This window comes from Phyllostomus hastatus, unplaced genomic scaffold (assembly GCF_019186645.2).
Source record: "Phyllostomus hastatus isolate PE091 unplaced genomic scaffold, TTU_PhHast_1.1 phas_scaffold_78, whole genome shotgun sequence".
Taxonomy (NCBI): Eukaryota; Metazoa; Chordata; class Mammalia; order Chiroptera; family Phyllostomidae; genus Phyllostomus; species Phyllostomus hastatus.
In genome coordinates, this window is record NW_025334041.1 from 93,584,723 (window position 1) to 93,605,654 (window position 20,932).

At 33.0% G+C, this 20,932-nt stretch overlaps 1 protein-coding gene across 1 annotated transcript in view; it reads left to right on the forward strand.

Moving 5' to 3' along the window:
• Nucleotides 1-18,607, forward strand: part of XPO1 (exportin 1) — a 43,175-nt gene extending 24,568 nt beyond the window's left edge. The window contains exons 5-25 of the mRNA XM_045827990.1: nt 4,025-4,086; nt 4,323-4,367; nt 5,501-5,682; nt 6,669-6,717; nt 6,793-6,912; nt 8,272-8,400; nt 9,018-9,176; nt 9,944-10,141; nt 10,592-10,730; nt 10,926-11,107; nt 11,183-11,339; nt 11,428-11,591; nt 11,863-11,997; nt 12,335-12,518; nt 12,815-12,921; nt 14,806-15,000; nt 15,654-15,822; nt 16,341-16,475; nt 16,555-16,714; nt 16,795-16,891; nt 17,565-18,607. Coding sequence (XP_045683946.1) covers nt 4,025-4,086; nt 4,323-4,367; nt 5,501-5,682; nt 6,669-6,717; nt 6,793-6,912; nt 8,272-8,400; nt 9,018-9,176; nt 9,944-10,141; nt 10,592-10,730; nt 10,926-11,107; nt 11,183-11,339; nt 11,428-11,591; nt 11,863-11,997; nt 12,335-12,518; nt 12,815-12,921; nt 14,806-15,000; nt 15,654-15,822; nt 16,341-16,475; nt 16,555-16,714; nt 16,795-16,891; nt 17,565-17,711 — 2,915 coding nt within the window. The 3' untranslated portion in view covers nt 17,712-18,607. The remainder of the gene's footprint in view (nt 1-4,024; nt 4,087-4,322; nt 4,368-5,500; nt 5,683-6,668; nt 6,718-6,792; nt 6,913-8,271; nt 8,401-9,017; nt 9,177-9,943; nt 10,142-10,591; nt 10,731-10,925; nt 11,108-11,182; nt 11,340-11,427; nt 11,592-11,862; nt 11,998-12,334; nt 12,519-12,814; nt 12,922-14,805; nt 15,001-15,653; nt 15,823-16,340; nt 16,476-16,554; nt 16,715-16,794; nt 16,892-17,564) is intronic.
• The last annotated feature ends 2,325 nt before the right edge of the window (nt 18,608-20,932 follow it).

The window sequence follows — 20,932 nt, forward strand, 5'->3', positions numbered from 1 at the left end:
TTCTTTTGGTAGTGTGAGGAGGCAAAGTGTATCTATCTACCTATGCCTCCATCTTGGCCAGAAGTCAAATATGAAGTCTTTAAAGGGGAGTACATCTTTTTTAAGAACTTGTTTTAGCCCTGGCCAGGTAGTTTATTTGGTTAGAGCATTATTCTGACACCTCAGGATTATGGGTCGAACCCTCATCAGGGCACATGCAAGAAGCACCAGTGAATGCAAAAATAAATGGAACAACATGGTGATATTTCTCTTTCTGAAATCAATAAATTTAGAAAGCAATGTGTTTAATTGTTTTAAGTATCATGTATGCAACTGACAGACAATAATTTGGCACAAAGAAAAAAACTTGAAGTATCTTTTAGATGATTTTCTATTATAGCTCAGAAACAGCTTTTTCTCCTGCTTATACACATTTGCCTTTTCTACCTTGGTATGCATGACACACTGCAAAATTTTTTTTTAAGGTGCAGTTCACGACCGTAAAGCTGTTCTTAATTGAGCTGCCTTTTGTTTTTGTTTTTGTTTTTGTTTTTGTTTTTGTTTTGTAATTGGGGTTAATGATAGGAAGGAATTTGGGCAAGGAGTTAATGGTGCTTGATCAAATAAGCTCTGGTACCTAGCAGTAGGAGATTCTGTGCAGATACTATAAAGGCAGTAGTACTTAATCAAAAAGGTGTTTATAGATAGTTACATGCTTTTGAAGGGATAGAAGTACTGATCATGGTAGAGTGACATTAAACTGAGACTTCCTTGTCTGCCAGAACCTTCCACTTTTTGAGCTTCACCTTTTCCTTATTTTCATCTTTTACCTTTTGCTCCATTTACGATGAATTTCAGAAGCCTCTGAAAGGAGGGTGGGAATATTTAATAATTTAATTGGTAACAGAAAAGTGGAAGGATCTGTTTGATTGTGTTTTATATTATCTGAGGCTAAGGAAAGCCTCAAAATCTTACATATTCCAAATAGAGGTAGTAGTTTTGGACATCGTCTTATTTCTTGTGACAGATTTAGAAGAAAACTACTTATTCTTCATTACATGATATTGACTCATTTAATCAGAGAAGAGACTGTCTTTTTGTTTCTGTTTTTAAACTTGTGTAGCTTGGATTAAGAGGTTTCAGAGGAATGCTTACCCTTTTTTTGTTGTTGTTTTTATTTATTTATTTTTTTTAAGAATTGCCCTTTTCTTTATTTTGGTGGGGCCTCTAATGATAGTAATTTATGTATAAAGAACAGAAAAGTTAACAGTACCAGAATTAAGTTTTGATTCGATCTTACAGATACTGAGGACACATAAGATTATTGTGTGGGTTGCCCTAAATGGTGTAATTTAGTGCTCATTTAAAAGTGAATTGGATTCCCCTAATTGTTTCATTTTTTTAAGTCACTTTACTAAAACTAGACCTAATTTTGTATTCACAAAGCATCTTAATATTTTGAAATAATTTTAGACTATAGAAAGAATGCCCAAGAATGTACAGAATGCACTTGTACCTTTTAATTTGTCCTCATCCTAACAACCTACCTAACCGTAATAAAATGGTAAAACCAGAAATTAACATAGGTTCAGAAATATATTAACTGTGGACCTTAATTTGAATTTCACCAGTTTTCTCTCTAATGGCCTTTCTCAGTTCTACGATTCATTTAGTTGTGTGTCTAGTCTTAATCTGTAACAGTTCTTATTTCCTGATTGTATGACTTTGACACTTGAATTCTGGTTAGTTCTTTTGTATAGTGTATATTTTTAGTTTAGGTTCACATTTTTAAAGCAAAAATGCCACTCATGTGATGTTGTATTCTCAGTCCCTGAAAGCGGGGGTACATGACATCACAATGGGTTTGATTATTTGCTTGTTATTAACCTTTATCATTTGGTTATGGTGGTGCCTCTTGGTTTTCTATTGACAGTGTTACTGTTGTTCACTTTAAAAGTGTGATAGGTATATTGAGGAGAAAATTTGAGACTGGGCAGATAATCCCATTTTTCCTGAGAGTATGCCCATTTGTTTTTAGCATTCATTGGTGGGTCTTGTCTGCAACAGTTTGTGTTGCGTCTTTGCCTAATATAGAAGAGAGTAAAAAAAATGAATAAATTTTCATTACATTGTATGTTGATGTAATGATCAGGTAAGGTATTTTTTTTTTTTTTTTTAAGGAAGGCTGTGTTCTTCATAATTTTTTTGATCCTCATCCAAGGATGGATCGGTTGCTCTCTTGTACAAGAATCAATCTCACAGGGGTTTTTTTTGGTTTATGGGATGATGCTCCAACAATCAGTGTTTTTAAATGTTACACCATAATGTTGATACTACTTAACACATTGTTTGCGGGTAGTTTTTATCGCGCGCTCTACTACCAGTCAGTGTAAAACATATAAATACATTTCCTGCATACAATGTGTTAACATTACATTTTCATTATTATATTCTACTTTATTGTACTAATATGCAATTCTCTCACAGCTTTGAAAATTTTCGTGACTATCTTTGTTTTTTGGTGTGTGGGGGGGTTGTTTTTTGTTTTGGGGGGTATTTATTTTTTTAAAGAGGGAAAGGAGGGAGAAAAACAAACATCAATGCATGAGGATACATTGATCAATGGTCTCACAAATGCCCCTGACTGTTGACCTTTTGGTTCCCAGGCTGGTGCACAACTCACTGAGCCACACCAGCAAGGGCTGATTAGTGTTTTTTAAAGGTGGTTTTTATATGGGACATTAAAGAAAATGGCCAATTTATATAACATAATTAATAAAAAGTTATTTTCAAGTACCATTAAAAGGGAAGTAAAGGTATAGAACAGTGAATTTAATATGTAAGCTCATGAAGATTACTGTGTTGAGATAGTTTTACAATCAAATAAGCATTTTGTTGTCTTCAAGTTGGCTGCATTTCTTACTAATTCTTGTAGGTAAATTTGTCAGCAGACCCCTTCTTAAAGAAAATTTGAGTCTAGTGTTCCAGTTTATATACACAATTTCATGGACTCTTATCTGTAGTTCCAAGGTTCAGAAAGGTCTGAAAATTTGAAATCTTCATAAGTCATTTGGCAATAAAGTCCACATCAAACAAGTGTGAAAGCAGTCTTTATTTTATGTAGCGGGAAATAAAAATATGTTGAATTAGGGATCCTGCTTCAGACTCTGGGGATGATAATACAGTACAGGTGTACCCCATTATTTTAAAATTTAAGGGGACCTATAGTAGATGGTCTGTAAAATCAAAGGTGTAATGCAGAGTCTTAACTGTTTAAACATTACAAACTTTCTCCTTAACTCTTTTCTACATTGTAGTGGGGAGGGGGGTTAAAATTACATTTCCAGGATTAGTTTAATGTTATTAAATTGGGAAAGGATAAGAATAATCAGGGCTGTGCTTGCAAATATTTTTACGTAAACTTTTTCATGATATAGAGTTACATCTTCAGGGTTTTTGCAGTTTTAACCCACAGAAAAGTTGCTGTATGTATTTGTTTCAATGAACCACACATTAGTCCTTTGTATTTTTTAATTTTAAAATCATACATTTGGTGTGTTTAATTGGTATAGCATTAAAGAGTATCTTTATTTATTTATTTATTTATTTATTTTTTAAGATTTGGTGTTTGTTTTTTAGAGATGGGGCGGGAGGGAGAAAGGGAGAGAAACATCAATGTATGGTTGCCTCTTACATACCCCCTCTACTGGAGACCTGGTCTTAGCAGCCCTGGCATGTGTCCCAGACTGGGAATCAAACTGGTGACCCTTTTGTTTGCAGGCTGACATTCAATTCACTGAGCCACATCAGCCAGGGCAAGAATATTCTAAAAGATAATTTGTAACTGTTAAATCTGTATTTTATAAAGGTAATAACAAACCTCGAAATTTCAAGTAGTGAATTAAATTTTTCCTGAAATGCCAACATTGGTGATGGGTTTAGGCATATTTTCTGACTGTACTCTGCCCTCTTCCTCCCCCACTTTTTTTTTTTCCTGAAGATTTATTAGCATGCCATAAAAACCGTCTTTTTTTTTTTTTAATAGGAATAAAAAAATACGTTGTTGGCCTCATTATCAAGACGTCATCTGATCCAACTTGTGTAGAGGTAAGAGCTTTTTTGAGATTGTGGTGGCATTGTAAAATCATTTAAATATTGAATCTAGACCTAAAACTTACCTCTATCACAGACCTACAGATACATGTGCACACTTGTTTTCAATAGATAGGCAATTATTTTTTTTCTCAGGGGTTTCTTCTGTTTATGTTTTTGGTTTGTTGTTGTTGTTGTTTTACTATGCCTGTGTTAGGTCTTCATTTAACCTAAAGTATTTCTTTTCTTAGAAGGAAAAGGTGTATATTGGGAAACTGAATATGATTCTTGTTCAGGTAAGCTTTTACTTGATTCACTCTTTTCCTCAGACGAGTTAAAAGCTTCAGTTAGGCTGATTACTTGAATAGAACATTTGAACCTACTTCAATGAATAACATTTTACACTAGTGATAGTATGTAGTCTTTATAATAGCTATAATAGTTAACCTGTCTAGTGTTTGAAATTGTTTATTTGCTGTGGTAGGAAACATCAAATACTGTAAACCCATCACTTCTATGGCTCTAGTATGGATTAGACTTATTTAAAGTTTTCTCATTTGCTTCGTACTATGCATGTTTTCTTTCTATATTATTTATATCAGTTTTAATTCCTAAATCATTCCGTTGAATATAGCATCCCTTTCATTAACCTCTACTTGGCTTTTCAAACTTTATATATAATCTAGTTTTAGAAATTTTAATATTTACCTAGTTTTTATAAATGTCAAGTTTTTCTCCTGAGATAAATTGTTGTGAAAGAAAATTTTTCTATTTACTATGTTTTGGAAGCTTGGTTTCTTATAACATTTGGGTTTTCACTAAAATAAACTGGATTTTTAACTAAGGACTCATCTTTGGTAGCCTCTCTCTGAAAGGGGAGAGGGAAGAATACAAAGAAAATAGGTATCTACCTCTTATTCACAGGTGTTATTACAGAATATCTGGTTAGGGAATCCCTAGTGTACAGTGGGTATAAATATGTGTAGTATATACTTAAAAATTTGAAAATAGTTCATTATTAGGCTTTTGGTCACAGATGATTTCATCACCAGTTGTTAATGCCTCCTTTCAAATTTATATGTCCAAATATTTTCAAGGGCTAGATGCCAGCCGAAAAGTTTTTCCTTGCCTATCACCTTGTTATTGCTCAGCCTCCAAGGATTATCTGTACATATTTATCTTATAAATACTAATATCAGTACACACTAGAGCCAGAGTAGATCAGTTGGGATAATTGAGAGGATCATGGGACAGTTGAGAACAGGACTTCATCTGTGTTGTATTTTCCATCCATTGTATTCTGTTGAGGGTGGTACATTTCTTGTTTTAATAAGGGATCAGAAAATGTAAAGTGGAGTATTTGCTCCTTTCAGTGTGAAGTATTGTCATTGATGAGTGAAATGAAATTAATATATTTTTCTCATTTTAGATACTGAAACAAGAATGGCCAAAACACTGGCCAACTTTTATCAGTGATATTGTTGGAGCAAGTAGGACCAGTGAAAGTCTCTGTCAGAATAATATGGTGATTCTTAAACTCTTGAGTGAAGAAGTATTTGATTTTTCTAGTGGACAGATAACGCAAGTAAAAGCTAAGCATCTAAAAGACAGGCAAGTATTTTATTTTAGAAGTTTAATTTCTCAGACTATTTAAATAAATTTGGAGGTAGATTGTAAATGTTTAAGGAATTGTGATTATAAATAGTGTTAAATAACTCTTAATTGTTTATTATTTCAAATTTAAGTAGACCTACAGGGAACCTAATAATTCTAAATCTGGAGGCTTTTAAAAGTACAAGTGGTGTTAAAGATGTTACACTTTCATTGTCACAGCAAAAAAAACATATCACAATGGGAAGGGATTATAGATTTAGAGTTTCCAGAAACCACTTTGGCATCTGTTTTATATGGTGGCTACTTAATTATAGCTTTGAAGGAAAATAACTTGTGTCCAAATGTCAACTGAATTCTTAATAGTCCCTACTATTAGTAGGCATCTTGTCAGTTCCCTTCTGTTAACACATGACAGACTTTATTTTCTTCCTTCTTGGTAATAAAAATTTATTGAAGTCACTAGGGCACAGCAATATATTACCTTTATACTTTTATGTAGTCAGGCTAGCTTCAGAAGTTACGGTTTTCCATCTGGTTTGGTGTTGAAGTACATTTTAGGATTTGGGATGTACAGGGTAGAGAAAAAGTAGGTTTACGGTTGTTCATGTAGAAATAAATACAATAATAAAAACATAAAAATAAGCTTTTGCATACTCACAGCTGTAAACCTGTTTTTGCCCAACCATGTATGTAATTCTACTACTACTTAATCTGAAGAGTTTTGCTTCAGTTACATTGATTTAAAATAGTAGATTGATAGATACTATTAAAAAAGAGCAAGGATGACATATAAAACCAAATCTCCAAGAATTAGTAGTATTTAATAACTTTGTAGCTTTTGATAAAGTTGTTGTTACATGAGTGTAAGTAGAAGTAACTCAAGTTTTTAATGACCAGATTGCTAAAATTTTAAATTTGTTAGTATGTAAATAATTACAATATTTATTTCTATTTGTCTTCTAAACTGGTCACTTTTTTTTTAGCATGTGCAATGAGTTCTCACAAATTTTTCAGCTGTGTCAGTTTGTGATGGTAAGTGCTTTTAATTTCACTTTTTAAATAACAGTTACAAAAAGATAATTATTTATAGGCATGTTTTTGTTGCAGGAAAATTCCCAAAATGCTCCACTTGTACATGCAACATTGGAAACGTTGCTCAGATTTCTTAACTGGATTCCACTCGGATATATTTTTGAAACCAAGTTAATCAGCACATTAATTTATAAGGTAGAGTGAATACATTTCACTTGTTTGCCACTGAATAATTGCACGTATTATCTTAGTTTGTAATGTCTTTTGTATAGAAAACTATTCTGCATTTATAGTCATAACCAACCTTGTTTCTAAGGTAAGGAACCTGCTCAGAAAGGTAAGGACCTTTTCCATAGTTTCAGTGAGTAATTCTTTGAATTACTATTAAAATCTTACAATTGATTGTTCCACTTATATCATGTAATTTCACAAATTCCATGTGAAACTGTTAAGGATTTGGTTTGGTTTTAGGTGATTATGTAGGTCACAATGAGGTGAGTTTCTACAACATGGAAAGTTTTTTTTTTTCTGACAATTTAAAGCAACAACATATAATGCCTATATGAAGCCTTATAATTGTTCTTCCAGAGATGAACACTTACTGTTGCTTGTATTACATTTTCAAATGTTTTCTTGGCAGATGTCTGTATGAATTAGGGCTTTAAGAGCAGTCAGTTATAATTTATATTTTGGGCTTGGTAGTTCAGGGTTTAGGAACATAATAATTCTGATATATGAGTTTATAATATTGGAGATCCCATTTTATTATTACATAATTTATATGAAAATGTCTTGCTATTGGAACAGTACTACAGGCAACATTCTTATATTTAAGACATTGTGCACTTGTCTGAATATTTATTTTGTATGAATTTGTGTATCGGGCCAATAGCTATGTTATTTGTGACGCTTCCCAAATTAACATCCAGAAATGGTACACTGTTTTTATATCTTCTCAATAATAGAATATGAGAGAGCTAGTTTTCCTACACCTTCATTAATCATAGGCGTGTTGCCCATCTCATAAAATCCTGAGTGATTACAAATCTTGGGTTACTTTTAGGCTACACAGAAAACATGTCCTTAAAAGTCACATAATAGGTCCTGGGTAAATTACTAAGCAACTTTGTGTTTTTTGGATGTCCAAGAATGCATCAAAAGGAAAGCAGTTTGCTCCTAAAATATTGCCTATTGGATAGATAATGAAATTTCCTCAAAAGGAAATAAAATAACAGCTCTGGCTGATGTGGCTCAGTGGGTTGAGCCTGCGGAGCAAAGGGTTGCTGGTCTGATTCCCAGTCAGTGCATGTGCCTGGGTTGGGGGCTAGGTCCTCAGTAGGGGGGGTGTGAGAGACAACCACCAATTGATGTTTCCCTCTTTTCTCCCTCCCTTTCCCTCTCTCTAAAATAAAATTTTAAAAAGTAACAAAATAATTTGTTTATCTGCCCTTTTTTCCTGTTTCATGTAAAATCCTTTATTTTTTTAAGTGTTAATTTTAAGTAAAGTGTTTCACACCAATTTAATTTCATGCTTTTTTTAAAATTATTAAATAGTTCCTGAATGTTCCGATGTTTCGAAATGTCTCTCTGAAGTGCCTCACTGAGATTGCTGGTGTGAGTGTAAGCCAATATGAGGAACAGTTTGTAACGCTGTTTACACTGACAATGATGCAGCTAAAACAGGTAAAACAACACTTAAACACTGACTAAATTTTAGTGCCTTAGGAAAAGTTGGGTTGGAGCTGAATCATTTCAGCACAATTTATAATAGACAACCTATAATGTGATGGCATACTTATTAGACAAGATTAAGAGTAAACTAGACATTATAATGAACATTTTAAAAAGTCACTGAAAGATTGCAAATCTGGTTTAATATCGGCTCTACTTCTGATCTTCACTTTTGAAATGGAGGATTATCCAGTCCTACTTTGATTAGATATATATGGAGTTATCTAGAAGGTTAATTGTAATGTTACATTACTATATATGTTACCTGAATGAATTGATTTTTATATTTTTAGTATCATTAAGGGGAATTGAAATTTGATACAGGGGGGAAATTCAGAGACTTGTCTGAAGAAATCTTCCTACTTACAACATAAAAGGGAAAACAGTTAACTAAAGCTATGACATGACACAAAGATACAAAAATAAGACAAACCAAGGAGTTCTTGTGAAGGATAAGCTATTTAACTGTTTGTTTTAGTATTAGTAAAAGGGCAATGGGATCTCAGAGTTTAAAGTAGTGTCCTGTTGGTTTTAAAATGTGGACTAACAGTCTTTATTTAAACTTGCAGATGCTTCCTTTAAATACCAATATTCGACTTGCATACTCAAATGGAAAAGATGATGAACAGAACTTTATTCAAAATCTCAGTTTGTTTCTCTGCACATTTCTTAAGGAACATGGTCAACTTATTGAAAAAAGACTAAATCTCAGGGAAACACTCATGGAGGTAAGCTTTGTGGAGTCTTTGGCTTCTTACACTATTCTTTACGTAATATTTTTTAAATTACTAAAGAGCATGTAGGCATGTCATTTCTCAGATTGTCTAATGACCTTACTTAAAAAATTGAGGTGTAATCCACATAACACAGAACTGTCCAGTTTAAAGTGTATAATTTAGTGGCATTTAGTACATTCACAATGTTTTCAACCATCTGTCTATTCCAAACCATTTTCATCACCCACAAAAGAATGATACGTACCCGTTGAAAGTTATCTCATTCTTGTCTGCTCCCATCCCCTAACAGCCAGTAATTGCTCTGTCTCTGGAATAGTTCTATTCTAAAACTTTCATATAAATGGAATAATAATAAATGGTATTTTGTTACTGGCTTTTTTTTTTTTCCACTTAACATGTTTCCAAGGTTTATGCATGTTACTGCATGTGTTAGTACTTTATCCTTTTTTAATTGCTAAATACTTCCTCGTATGGCTATATCATATTTTATGTATTCATCAGTTGATGGTATTTGGATTGTTGATACCATTTTGCTCTCAGTACCAACTAACTATCTCATAAGGTTTTTGAAGTGTTTTAGGACTTGTCAGTAGAAAGCAGAATTTGCTCCTAGACCAATAATAGTCTGTTGCACAAATAATAAAACTTTAGAACTGTGAAAAATAAAACATGAAATTTTATTTCTAAATAACATAATGAGTGGAAAGCAGTTTCGTTAATGATGTTAAGGATTATTTTAATAGTTTTGGTCTTTGTAGGCCCTTCATTATATGTTGTTGGTATCAGAAGTGGAGGAAACGGAAATCTTTAAAATTTGTCTTGAGTACTGGAATCATTTGGCAGCTGAACTCTATAGAGAGAGCCCATTCTCTACATCTGCCTCTCCATTGCTATCTGGGAGTCAGCATTTTGATGTTCCTCCCCGGAGACAGCTGTATTTGCCCGTGTTATCCAAGGTAACAAGAAAGTGTGTGGTTGAGTGCTCTTCCTGTTGCTTACTGCGATTTTGGCTAATCTATCCAAATAAATGATGAGCTTCAATGAGAATCCAGTTTCTCCATGTATGTTGAAAACAACATGAAAGGGATTGGTGTAAGAGCTAAGGTTCTAAAAAATTGTCCTTTTACAAGCAGCACCAGTAATCTGAGTTTGTTAGAACTGCAGATTTAGGCCATTCCCATCTACTGAATATGTCTCTGAATGAACCCATAGAAATTTAATAGTTGATTTTTATTCATGATAAATTTTGAGAACCACTGTTGTAGAATTAAATTTTAAATATGTTCACTTTTTTATATTGTGGGGGTAATTTAGTATCTTAAGGTGCATATAACTTAACTTTTTTTTATCACTGCATTTGATGTGGCTGATTTCAAAGATTTAACTAGGTTTTTCTTATTGAATAGGTTCGTTTATTGATGGTTAGTCGTATGGCTAAACCAGAGGAAGTATTAGTTGTAGAAAATGATCAGGGAGAAGTTGTAAGAGAATTCATGAAGGATACAGATTCCATAAATTTGTATAAGAATATGAGAGAAACATTAGGTAAGTTGATATTATTTATCTAATCTTTATCAATGTGGTTCCATTCTGGGCTGCCAATATTTAGGAAAAATGGTACACTTAGTTTCTGAATCTTTTAATAGCCATTTTATTAATGTGCTGCTCTTCCTTTGGTAAAAACCTTTCTGTTCATTAAGTTTTGCATTTTAAACATCTGGATTTTTTTTTCGTTTGTAGTTTATCTTACTCATCTGGATTATGTAGATACAGAAAGAATAATGACTGAGAAACTTCACAATCAAGTGAATGGTACAGAGTGGTCATGGAAAAATTTAAATACATTGTGTTGGGCAATAGGCTCTATTAGTGGAGCAATGCATGAAGAGGATGAAAAACGATTTCTTGTTACAGTTATAAAGGTATGCACGTCATATCTGTGGACTGAAATCATTAGATAACTGTTACAAATTACTGACAGTTGTCTTATTTTACAGGATCTATTAGGATTATGTGAACAGAAAAGAGGCAAAGATAATAAAGCTATCATTGCATCAAATATCATGTACATAGTAGGTCAATATCCAAGATTTTTAAGAGCTCACTGGAAATTTTTGAAGACGGTAGTTAACAAGCTGTTTGAATTCATGCATGGTAAATCCTCCATATATTTTATTTAGTTTGTTTTTGTTGAACAAAAGATATTTCTTAACTTTTTTTATAAATGTTTTTGTTTCATTAGAGACCCATGATGGAGTCCAAGACATGGCTTGTGATACTTTCATTAAAATAGCTCAGAAATGTCGCAGGCATTTTGTTCAGGTTCAGGTTGGAGAAGTAATGCCATTTATCGATGAAATTTTGAACAACATTAACACTATAATTTGTGATCTTCAGCCTCAACAGGTATGGGAGATCTTAGCATATTTTCTTAGAAAGTAACTATTGTTTTAGTCAGAATTAATTAACGGGACTGGAAGGAATGTCAGTATTAGATTCAGTTCAGGTGTCTGGTTTTTATAGTGAAGCAGAAATTCAACCAGAAGTTGGTTAGGCTATATTCTTACCTTATATTAATTACTTCTGGCACTTTAATTAAATTTGTTTTAGTACATGCCTGAATTGCCTAGTTTTCCTTATTACAGTGTAAAAGTAAAATGTCTGCCTTTCAACATAGGTCCATACATTTTATGAAGCTGTGGGATACATGATTGGTGCACAAACAGACCAAACAGTACAAGAACATTTGATAGAAAAATACATGCTACTTCCTAATCAAGTTTGGGATAGCATAATCCAGCAGGCAACCAAAGTAAGTTATATTACTTTTTGTAAAAATTATACTGGAATTTAAGATTATTTATAAAAGTATTGAATTCCATATTATCGACATGTTGATTGATAAATTGTTACCTGTGCTTTTCCACAGTCTTTTAAAATACTGTATTTTTTCTTTTGTTTTGCTGGTAAATTGGGAATATTTTACACTAATCTTAGTTGTAGGTGTTGGTAATAAACTTCTGTGTTTGTTACACCATTTGAGATTAACAAATGTGACTATGATTTTGAAATAAGGTGGGTAGTGCTTTTTGCTTTAGTAATTACAAGGATAATTCTCATGCAATTAATGGATACTTTTTGTTTCACAGAATGTGGATATACTTAAAGATCCTGAAACAGTCAAGCAGCTCGGTAGCATATTGAAAACAAATGTGAGAGCCTGCAAAGCTGTGGGACACCCCTTTGTAATTCAGCTTGGAAGAATTTACTTAGATATGCTTAATGTATACAAGTGCCTCAGTGAAAATATTTCTGCAGCTATCCAAGCCAATGGTAAATGATTTTGAATTTTTATGGAATGCTATATTGTTTCAGTTACTATACTAAGGCAACATTCGCTGCCTTAGTGTAAGCATTTTATACTTCTAACAGATTTTAAATAAACCTTCCTCCAGATAATCCTAGGTAATTTTAACCAATTGCATGCCCCTTACTTTATAAAATTAGTATTATTTCTTCAATAAATTTCTCTTTAGGTTTTTAATGGTAAATAATATTGGAAGCACATGTAATTTACCAGTATAGAATTTTAGTTGTCAAGTTGGTTTCCACTTGATTGTATTTTTTAGGTGAGATGGTTACAAAGCAACCGTTGATTAGAAGTATGCGAACAGTAAAAAGGGAAACTTTAAAGTTAATATCTGGTTGGGTGAGCCGGTCTAATGATCCACAGATGGTAAGTGAGATGTGTTTTTTGTTGAAGTTGATGCTGCACTCTATGGAATATGCTTTCTTTCTGTATGCATTTGGCTGATTTAAAGTAACTTCAGCCCTGGCTGGTGTGGCTCAGTGGGTTGAACAGCCTGTGAAGTAAGGGGTCGCTGGTTCGATTCCCAGTCAGGGCACATTCTTGGGTTGTAGGCCAGGTCTCTAGTAGGGGGTGTGCAAAACACAGTGATATTTTTCTCCCTCTCACCTTCACTTACCCTCTAAAAATAAATAAAATCTTTTTAAAAAATAAAGATAATTTCAGTGTCTACATTTGGGATTATTTTACAGGATTCTGGGTCCTTGAGTACTTAAAAATAATAGCAGTTATAAGCAATCTTCCAAAGAAATTGCTGTTTATTGGAGAAGGTGGTGATATGTAGCAAGGTTGCTGAGATTGGGTCATTTTAATTTTTTTATGAATAGGTAATCGAGTTCAGATGAAATAGTCATGAATTTCATCTGAAATGTTCATGATTTTCAAAGCAAGTTACAAAGTGACCATTTGCTTCTTCAGTGAAAGTGCTTCCTGGACTGAAAGTTTGAGGGTCTTTTACTCTCATACTGCGTTTAGTCTTAAATCATTTCCAGAAAGGAACATGTTTTTCAGAAAACAAATTAGTTCCATGTGCCTCAACTTGGAAAGATGTAAATTATTTTTAATTATTGTTAAACCTTTTCATTTTCTTGGTCCTTGAAACATTACAAAAAGTCCTATCCTGCTAACACTGCTGGGTGGAGATAGTGATTGACAAGTGTGCTACTTGCGTAACTTGGAAATTGTCATGTTATTTCAGTTGATATGGAAATAATTTTCAGGGAATTTATCCAGAAAAACAATTCTAGAATTCTTAAGGTATCAGATTTAAACATTGAAAAATCTTGGACATGTGCATTATAAGAGCAGAACTAATTAAAATTGGAAAGTTAAAAAGGATGCATTGACGGAATTATGAAGATCATAATTTACAATAGCTTGGGCAGATTTCAGGTGCATCAGTGGTGATAATTACAAAGATAGCATCATTATATTTTACAACGAAGATTTATGTAAATGTTTGGGGCAGTGAATTCAAAGCTATTCAAACACACTTCATATCCAGTTTGTAGGGAAAGAATTATTTCAGTCAGTATCAAGAGAAGAAATGAGAGGTACGAAGTAATTCAAAATATAATTTTGTTCTTATCCATCACAACTTACTAAACCTGTTTTGTGTAGTAGGGTGCTTACTAACTAGCAGTCTTCACCTAACAAAGCATTGGTTGTATTTATTGTATATATCTTACTAGAGAACCTATTAAAAGCATAGAAATTATACCTTAATGTGACTATTGAGAATTATGGAAATCACATACAGTCTTTCTGGTGCATTGTTTCTGGTACTTTTATGAGAAGTGATAGCTGTTGTTTTATTAAAATAAAATACATCAAGTGTGTACTTTTGGTTAGATACAGAGATGAGTACCTTGGTTTTTATAGATATTATCTGTTGAAGAAACTGGTACAATCTTGGTTAGGAACACTTTTCCTTTCTACTAGGTTATTCCTCCTGCATATATAGTATGCCTAGAATCCTCATCGTGCCACCAAAGCTCTGGGCCAGTCACTTGGTTTTTGGACCTTAGTTTCCTTGGTAATCATCAATTTGAGCTATAATATCTTGTCCCTTCCCAGCCTATTGTGATGTCTTGGCTGGTGTTAGTAAAATGTTTTGGTGTTCAAAAACACTAGTCTCAAAGCACAGGATTTCCAGTTTATAGTACACCAACCTTAGAGATGACAGGACCTAGCTTTTTATAATAGTGACCACATGCATAGATTAAAACTTAAAAGTTTTTTTTTTTTTAACAGGTAGCTGAAAATTTTGTTCCTCCTCTGTTGGATGCAGTTCTTATTGATTATCAGAGAAATGTCCCAGCTGCTAGAGAACCAGAAGTGCTTAGTACTATGGCTATAATTGTCAACAAGTTGGGAGGACATATAACAGCTGAAATACCTCAAATATTTGATGCTGTTTTTGAATGCACATTGAATATGATAAATAAGGTAACATGATTTACATTTCAGTTATAAAATGGGAAATTCTGCAGGATAAGTTCTGGAGTTTAATGTCTGCACTTCTATATTAGGGAAGTGCTTGTTTTATAAAAGCAAACAAATGGATTGTAACATTCAAATGGGAACTTGCATTTATTCAAATCTTGGTGAATTTTAGACATTAAAATGTATATTTATTTGTTTAAATAAAAAGGCAGGCCTACATTTTCAGTTACAAAAGTATAATACGGGTTTTGTAAGCCATGAGAAAATACATTAACTGAGAAATGTTGTTAGTGTACAAATTTACACAGTAACTAGCAGTTTTTCTAATCTGTATTATGGTCTCAAAGTCACTAAAATTAAGTGATAACAATAGTCTCAGAGTTATTAGAAAAAGTATTCTTCACGTGCATTTCAGTGGGTTTTTTGATAATGCGACCTTGTGTTTCCTCATTTTTGTAATTGATTTGTTTGATAAATGGTAACTTTATCTCCAATGAGAGGTGAATTCTGTTGTCTTTGGATTTGCCTTTCAGGGTCCATACATGTTTATGGATTCCACTAACAAGTATATTGAATTTAGAGTTTGCTTTTCCAATCCCATTTAATGTGTAATTAAGGTATTTAAACTTGATTTTGTTTCCACCATTTACTTTTAGGACTTTGAAGAATATCCTGAACATAGAACAAACTTTTTCTTACTACTTCAGGCTGTCAATTCTCATTGTTTCCCAGCATTTCTGGCTATTCCACCTGCACAGTTTAAACTTGTTTTGGATTCCATTATTTGGGCATTCAAACATACTATGAGAAATGTTGCCGATACAGGTAAATGCATAGAGATGATGTCCTTTTTTAAATTTGACTACCAATCTACAGAATAGAGACACTTATAGATGCATCTATCACTTTACTTGTCTCAGATTTTTCAGAGTTTTTCAATTGTATATCTAGGTCTGAGTAAATCCTAAAAACAGTTTGTCTGTTTCAGACAAAGTCCATAGGCAGGATTAGTTACGGGGAGATGGGCATAAAATTTAAGGTGGGAAGAAGACCATCACTTACCCATATAGGAACTTCAACTTAGGTTGTGCTGTTTTTGGTGTGGATATAGAGGGAAGCAACTGATTCTTCAGACATAGACAATAATAACCATTACTACCACTCCACTATAAGTAAACAGACATTGATTCTAGTTGAACTCCATTACTGATTCAAGGTAATTTAAGCAAATAATCACTAGCTAAAAAAATAGGAGAATGGCCTTTGAATCAGAATAGTTTGTGAAATACTATTATGAATAATGTTTATCAATCTGTAATTTATCAATGTTTTGTGTATTTTAGGCTTACAGATCCTTTTTACACTCTTACAAAATGTTGCACAAGAAGAAGCTGCAGCTCAGAGTTTTTATCAAACTTATTTTTGTGATATTCTTCAACATATCTTTTCTGTTGTGACAGACACCTCACATACTGCTGGTAAGAATTTGAAGCTATAAAAATGCTAAGTGTTTTAGTTATTAAATCTTAGAGTTAATAATGTTCTTTTTATCAACAGGTTTGACAATGCATGCGTCAATACTTGCATATATGTTTAATTTGGTTGAAGAAGGAAAAATAAGTACACCATTAAATCCTGGGAATCCAGTTAACAACCAAATGTTTATTCAGGAATATGTGGCTAATCTCCTTAAATCTGCATTCCCTCATCTACAAGAGTAAATATATATAATTGTAATAAACAAAATTTTCATTTTTAAAAAGGTGATTATTTTAGTTGTTATGTTTTGATTTGCAGTGCTCAAGTAAAGCTCTTTGTGACGGGGCTTTTCAGCTTAAATCAGGATATTCCTGCTTTCAAGGAACACCTTAGGGATTTCCTAGTACAAATAAAGGTACGTATTTTATTTACATTTGCAGAACTATTGAGACTTCATTATGATCTAAATGCATTGTAGAATTAATCATTCTATTCATAGTGTAAAAGGAATGGACTTTTAAAATACTGTACATTCTTACTAATGTGAGATTGATTATAGAATGAAGAACTAAGTCAAGGCCAGAAACAGTACAGGTTTGAAATACTGGGGGGTTTTTTTTTTGAAACTTGATATTAATTCATTTTGGTCCTGACTGGTGTTCATTTTGTTGGGCCTCGTCCAGCAAGGCGAAAGAAAGGTCACCAAGTTTTTCTTTTCTCTTCCTCCATCCTCTCCTCTAAAATTAATAACGCGGGAGGGAGGGAAGGAATCCAGCTTAGTATAAAGAATGAAAATGCAGCTATGAAGACAGTTATAGCTAAACTTGATCATTAATCTAAGGAAAAAAACAGCATTCTTGTTATCTTACAAAGAATTTTTCTCTCATACTAGAACTGTCTTAAAACATTTTCTTCCTCCACTAACACCTTTGATTTTTAATCCTGCCACATCATAACATAATTTAAACCCAACCAATTGATGAGAAAAGTATATCGCTTGTATAAATAGGGATGTGCTTATTTGTACTTTTTTATCCCTAAAGATTTATTAATTTTTTTGTAATACACTTATGTTGACTTTTTTGCAGGAGTTTGCAGGTGAAGATACATCTGATCTGTTTTTGGAAGAAAGAGAAACAGCCCTTCGACAGGCTCAAGAAGAGAAACATAAACTTCAAATGTCTGTCCCTGGCATCCTTAATCCACATGAAATTCCAGAAGAAATGTGTGATTAAAATCAGAAGTCATTCTGTTTGTTTTTTCTTCCTCTGCAACTCTTGTTAGCAGAAGTAAACAGCATCTGGATATTTGTCGACCAAAATGATGCCAATTTGTAAATTAAAATGTCACCTAGTGGCCCTTTTTCTTAAGTGTTTTTGTATAAGAAATTTTCTGTGAAATACCTTCCATTGTTAAAGCTTTTGTTTTTGGTCATCTTTATTTAGTTTGCATGAAGTTGAAAATTAAGGCATTTTTTAAAAATTCTACTTCATGCCCGTTTTGTGGTTGGGATGGGGGGAGGAGGCAAATTGGATTTGAACATATACTTGTAAATTCTAATGCAAAAGTACACATTTTTTTTTTCTGTAAACAATTCCAATTTTTAATTAGGGAGCATTTTCTTTCTGGCCTGTATTTCAGCCTAGAAGAAAAATAATGAGTAAAACAAATTGCATTCTTAAAAGGATTATAGTGCTGCATTATCTGACGTTAGCACCTCTTGGACTGAATTGTTTGTCTAGACTACATGTATTTACAAGTCTGTATGGCAAGTTTGCAGCAAGATCATGTGCATATCATCCCATTGTAAAGCGACTTCAAAAATATGTGAACACAGTTATTTTTACACAGTTCTTTTTGGTTTTGTGTGTGTGTGCTGTCGCTTGTCGACAACAGCTTTTTGTTTTCCTCAATGAGGAGTGTTGCTCATTTGTGAGCCTTCATTAACTCAAAGTGAAATGGTTAAAAATATTTATCCTGTTAGAATAGGCTGCATCTTTTTAACAACTCATTAAAAAAAAAACAAAACAACTGGCTTTTGAGATGACTTATACTAATTTACATTGTTTACCAAGCTGTAGTGCTTTAAGAACACTACTTAAAAAAGCAGAATAAACTTGGTTTACATTAATTTTATTGGCTCAAAATTATTCCTATATTAATTAAAGTGGTTATTTATGTTTAGGTATTACATTTTAAAGTGACACTGGAAACCTGTTGACATACAATATATTTAAATGGGTGGGGGAGAGCAAGTAAAATGAATATGACGCCTTCTGTTTCCAAGAAACAAATCTTATTTTGATACACTTTACTTTTATTTGTGATCAAAGCGTGTCTTTATAAACTACATTAAAGCCTAAGCATTTAAAGGGTTGTATTCCTAACTTAGGTCTGTGGCAAAACTGCCATCATTTCTGTACACTATAATCCTGCATAAAGCAGTTTATTTCTAGAACTCAAATGGTTAGGCATTTATTCAAAGAGGAATATTAGAAGACTTTGTTTCAAATTTTAGCTCTATTAAAGTCTTTGATTCAGTCTTAATTATTGGTGTAAAGCCTAAAAGTGTTTTCAGATGTTTTGAATCAGGAAGAGAGCTTAGGTAGACATGTTTGCTCTGTTTCAATGAGCTATATAAAGTACATACCGTTGGTTTATAATACCTGTCACTTTTCAATTACGTTCCTGTATTAATTTTGTTAGCTCTCCATAGCCTCACTGGCCTCCTGATAATGGTTAGGATGTTGCAAGAAACCAAGGTTTGGCTTGGGAAGCAGGGTAGTCCACTTTGAATTAGAAACTATTGCCAACTGGATTCAACTGCCAAAAGTAAATTTACACCTTTAAATTAAGGATAAATATAAACAAAAAAATGATTTCTGTAAAGTTTGAGATGTATAAACGACACATTCAAGGAAAAATTCATAGACTGAATTAGAAAGTCAAATTTAAGTTTTTATTTAATGTGGATCTCATGAGAGGGATATTCTATTTCATCAGGCAAGTGCACATACACCCCAAATTTTTTACATGCTTGTAAGTCCCTGACTTCCATGATACAATAGCTAATTGTAAGAACACTGGGATCCTTTTTACTTAGGGTTACTCTGCATACTGTCACATATCAATATACACAGCTTTGTCATTATTTTCTGGGGCTGTTAATATATCCCATTGAATGAATATACCATAATGAATTTAACCAGTGTCACATAGTGATTGTCAAGTCTGGAGCCCTGTCAGGGTTTGAATTCCAGCTCTAGCATTAGTTGTGTGACCTTAGGCAAATCATTCAGCCTCTCCAAACCTCAATTTCCTCGTGTAAAATGGGATTATTTATACACAAGGTTACTGATTTTTAGTTATAAAAACACCATGGATATGTTTCAGTAGCACAAGCAGCATATTTAGTTCCATCTCACTAGTACGTTATATAGATGCTGACAGAGGCCTACCAGATTTCCAAAATTCTCATCCTTGTAACCTACCCATAAGTCCTTGTGTATGAACTTAGGCAAATCACTTAATTCTCCAAACCTCAGTTGGTAAAATGGAAATACATATAAAGCCAAGTATTAAATCTGTTAACATGTAAAGCATTTAGGACATTATCTGGCCCAGAGGTGAGTTTCTTGCTGTTAATCCTCATGTGAGTATATACAACTAATAAACTTTTAGAAGCAAAATAGTTGGACCAAAGGGTTTGTGCATTTGTAATTGTAATAAAGGTATAGGTTGAGATTTGGCCTCAGTTCCTGTGATGTGATAAAATTGATATAAATTTCATAAACTCATTAGTTGAAGCTAATTGTTATGATACCTTGATCATTGGTGAAATGGGTCTCCTGCCTTAGTAACATCTGAGAAATAGCTAGCATTTCTGCCAGTTCAGTTTATACTGCAATAGGAAAATAGCCCTTTAGGGGGATTTCTTTTTATCCCTATCCTATAGTTATGTAGTTATACTACTAAATCAGTTTTTGTGTTGTTTTTAACAATAGTTTTGGGGAAGCACTATCTGCCAGTGTGGGGCAACACTTTTGGCCCCTGAATAATTTTTTACTTTGATTTTATTTTTAATGTATAACTAGTAAATATGCAAATTTTGGCATAAATTATAACTATTAAAAACAAATATCCAAGGTAAAAAGTTTGAAAACTTTCCTTTAAAATAGCTGAATCTGTTGGAAATCAAAGCAGAAACATACATATATATACACATATACACACATATATACATATGTATATACATATACACACTACTATATATGTATATATATATATAGTACTGCAAAACTGAAGCGATTTCTTAAAAAAACTTTTGTCACCTGAGGTGACTTGATCATACAGGTATCAGCATGAATGTCTTGTTTAGAGAATCAAGACCCAAAGTTTTGTTAGTTGAAACATGTTTTCCATGAACAACTTGGCTGAGAACCAAAATTGTTCCAGA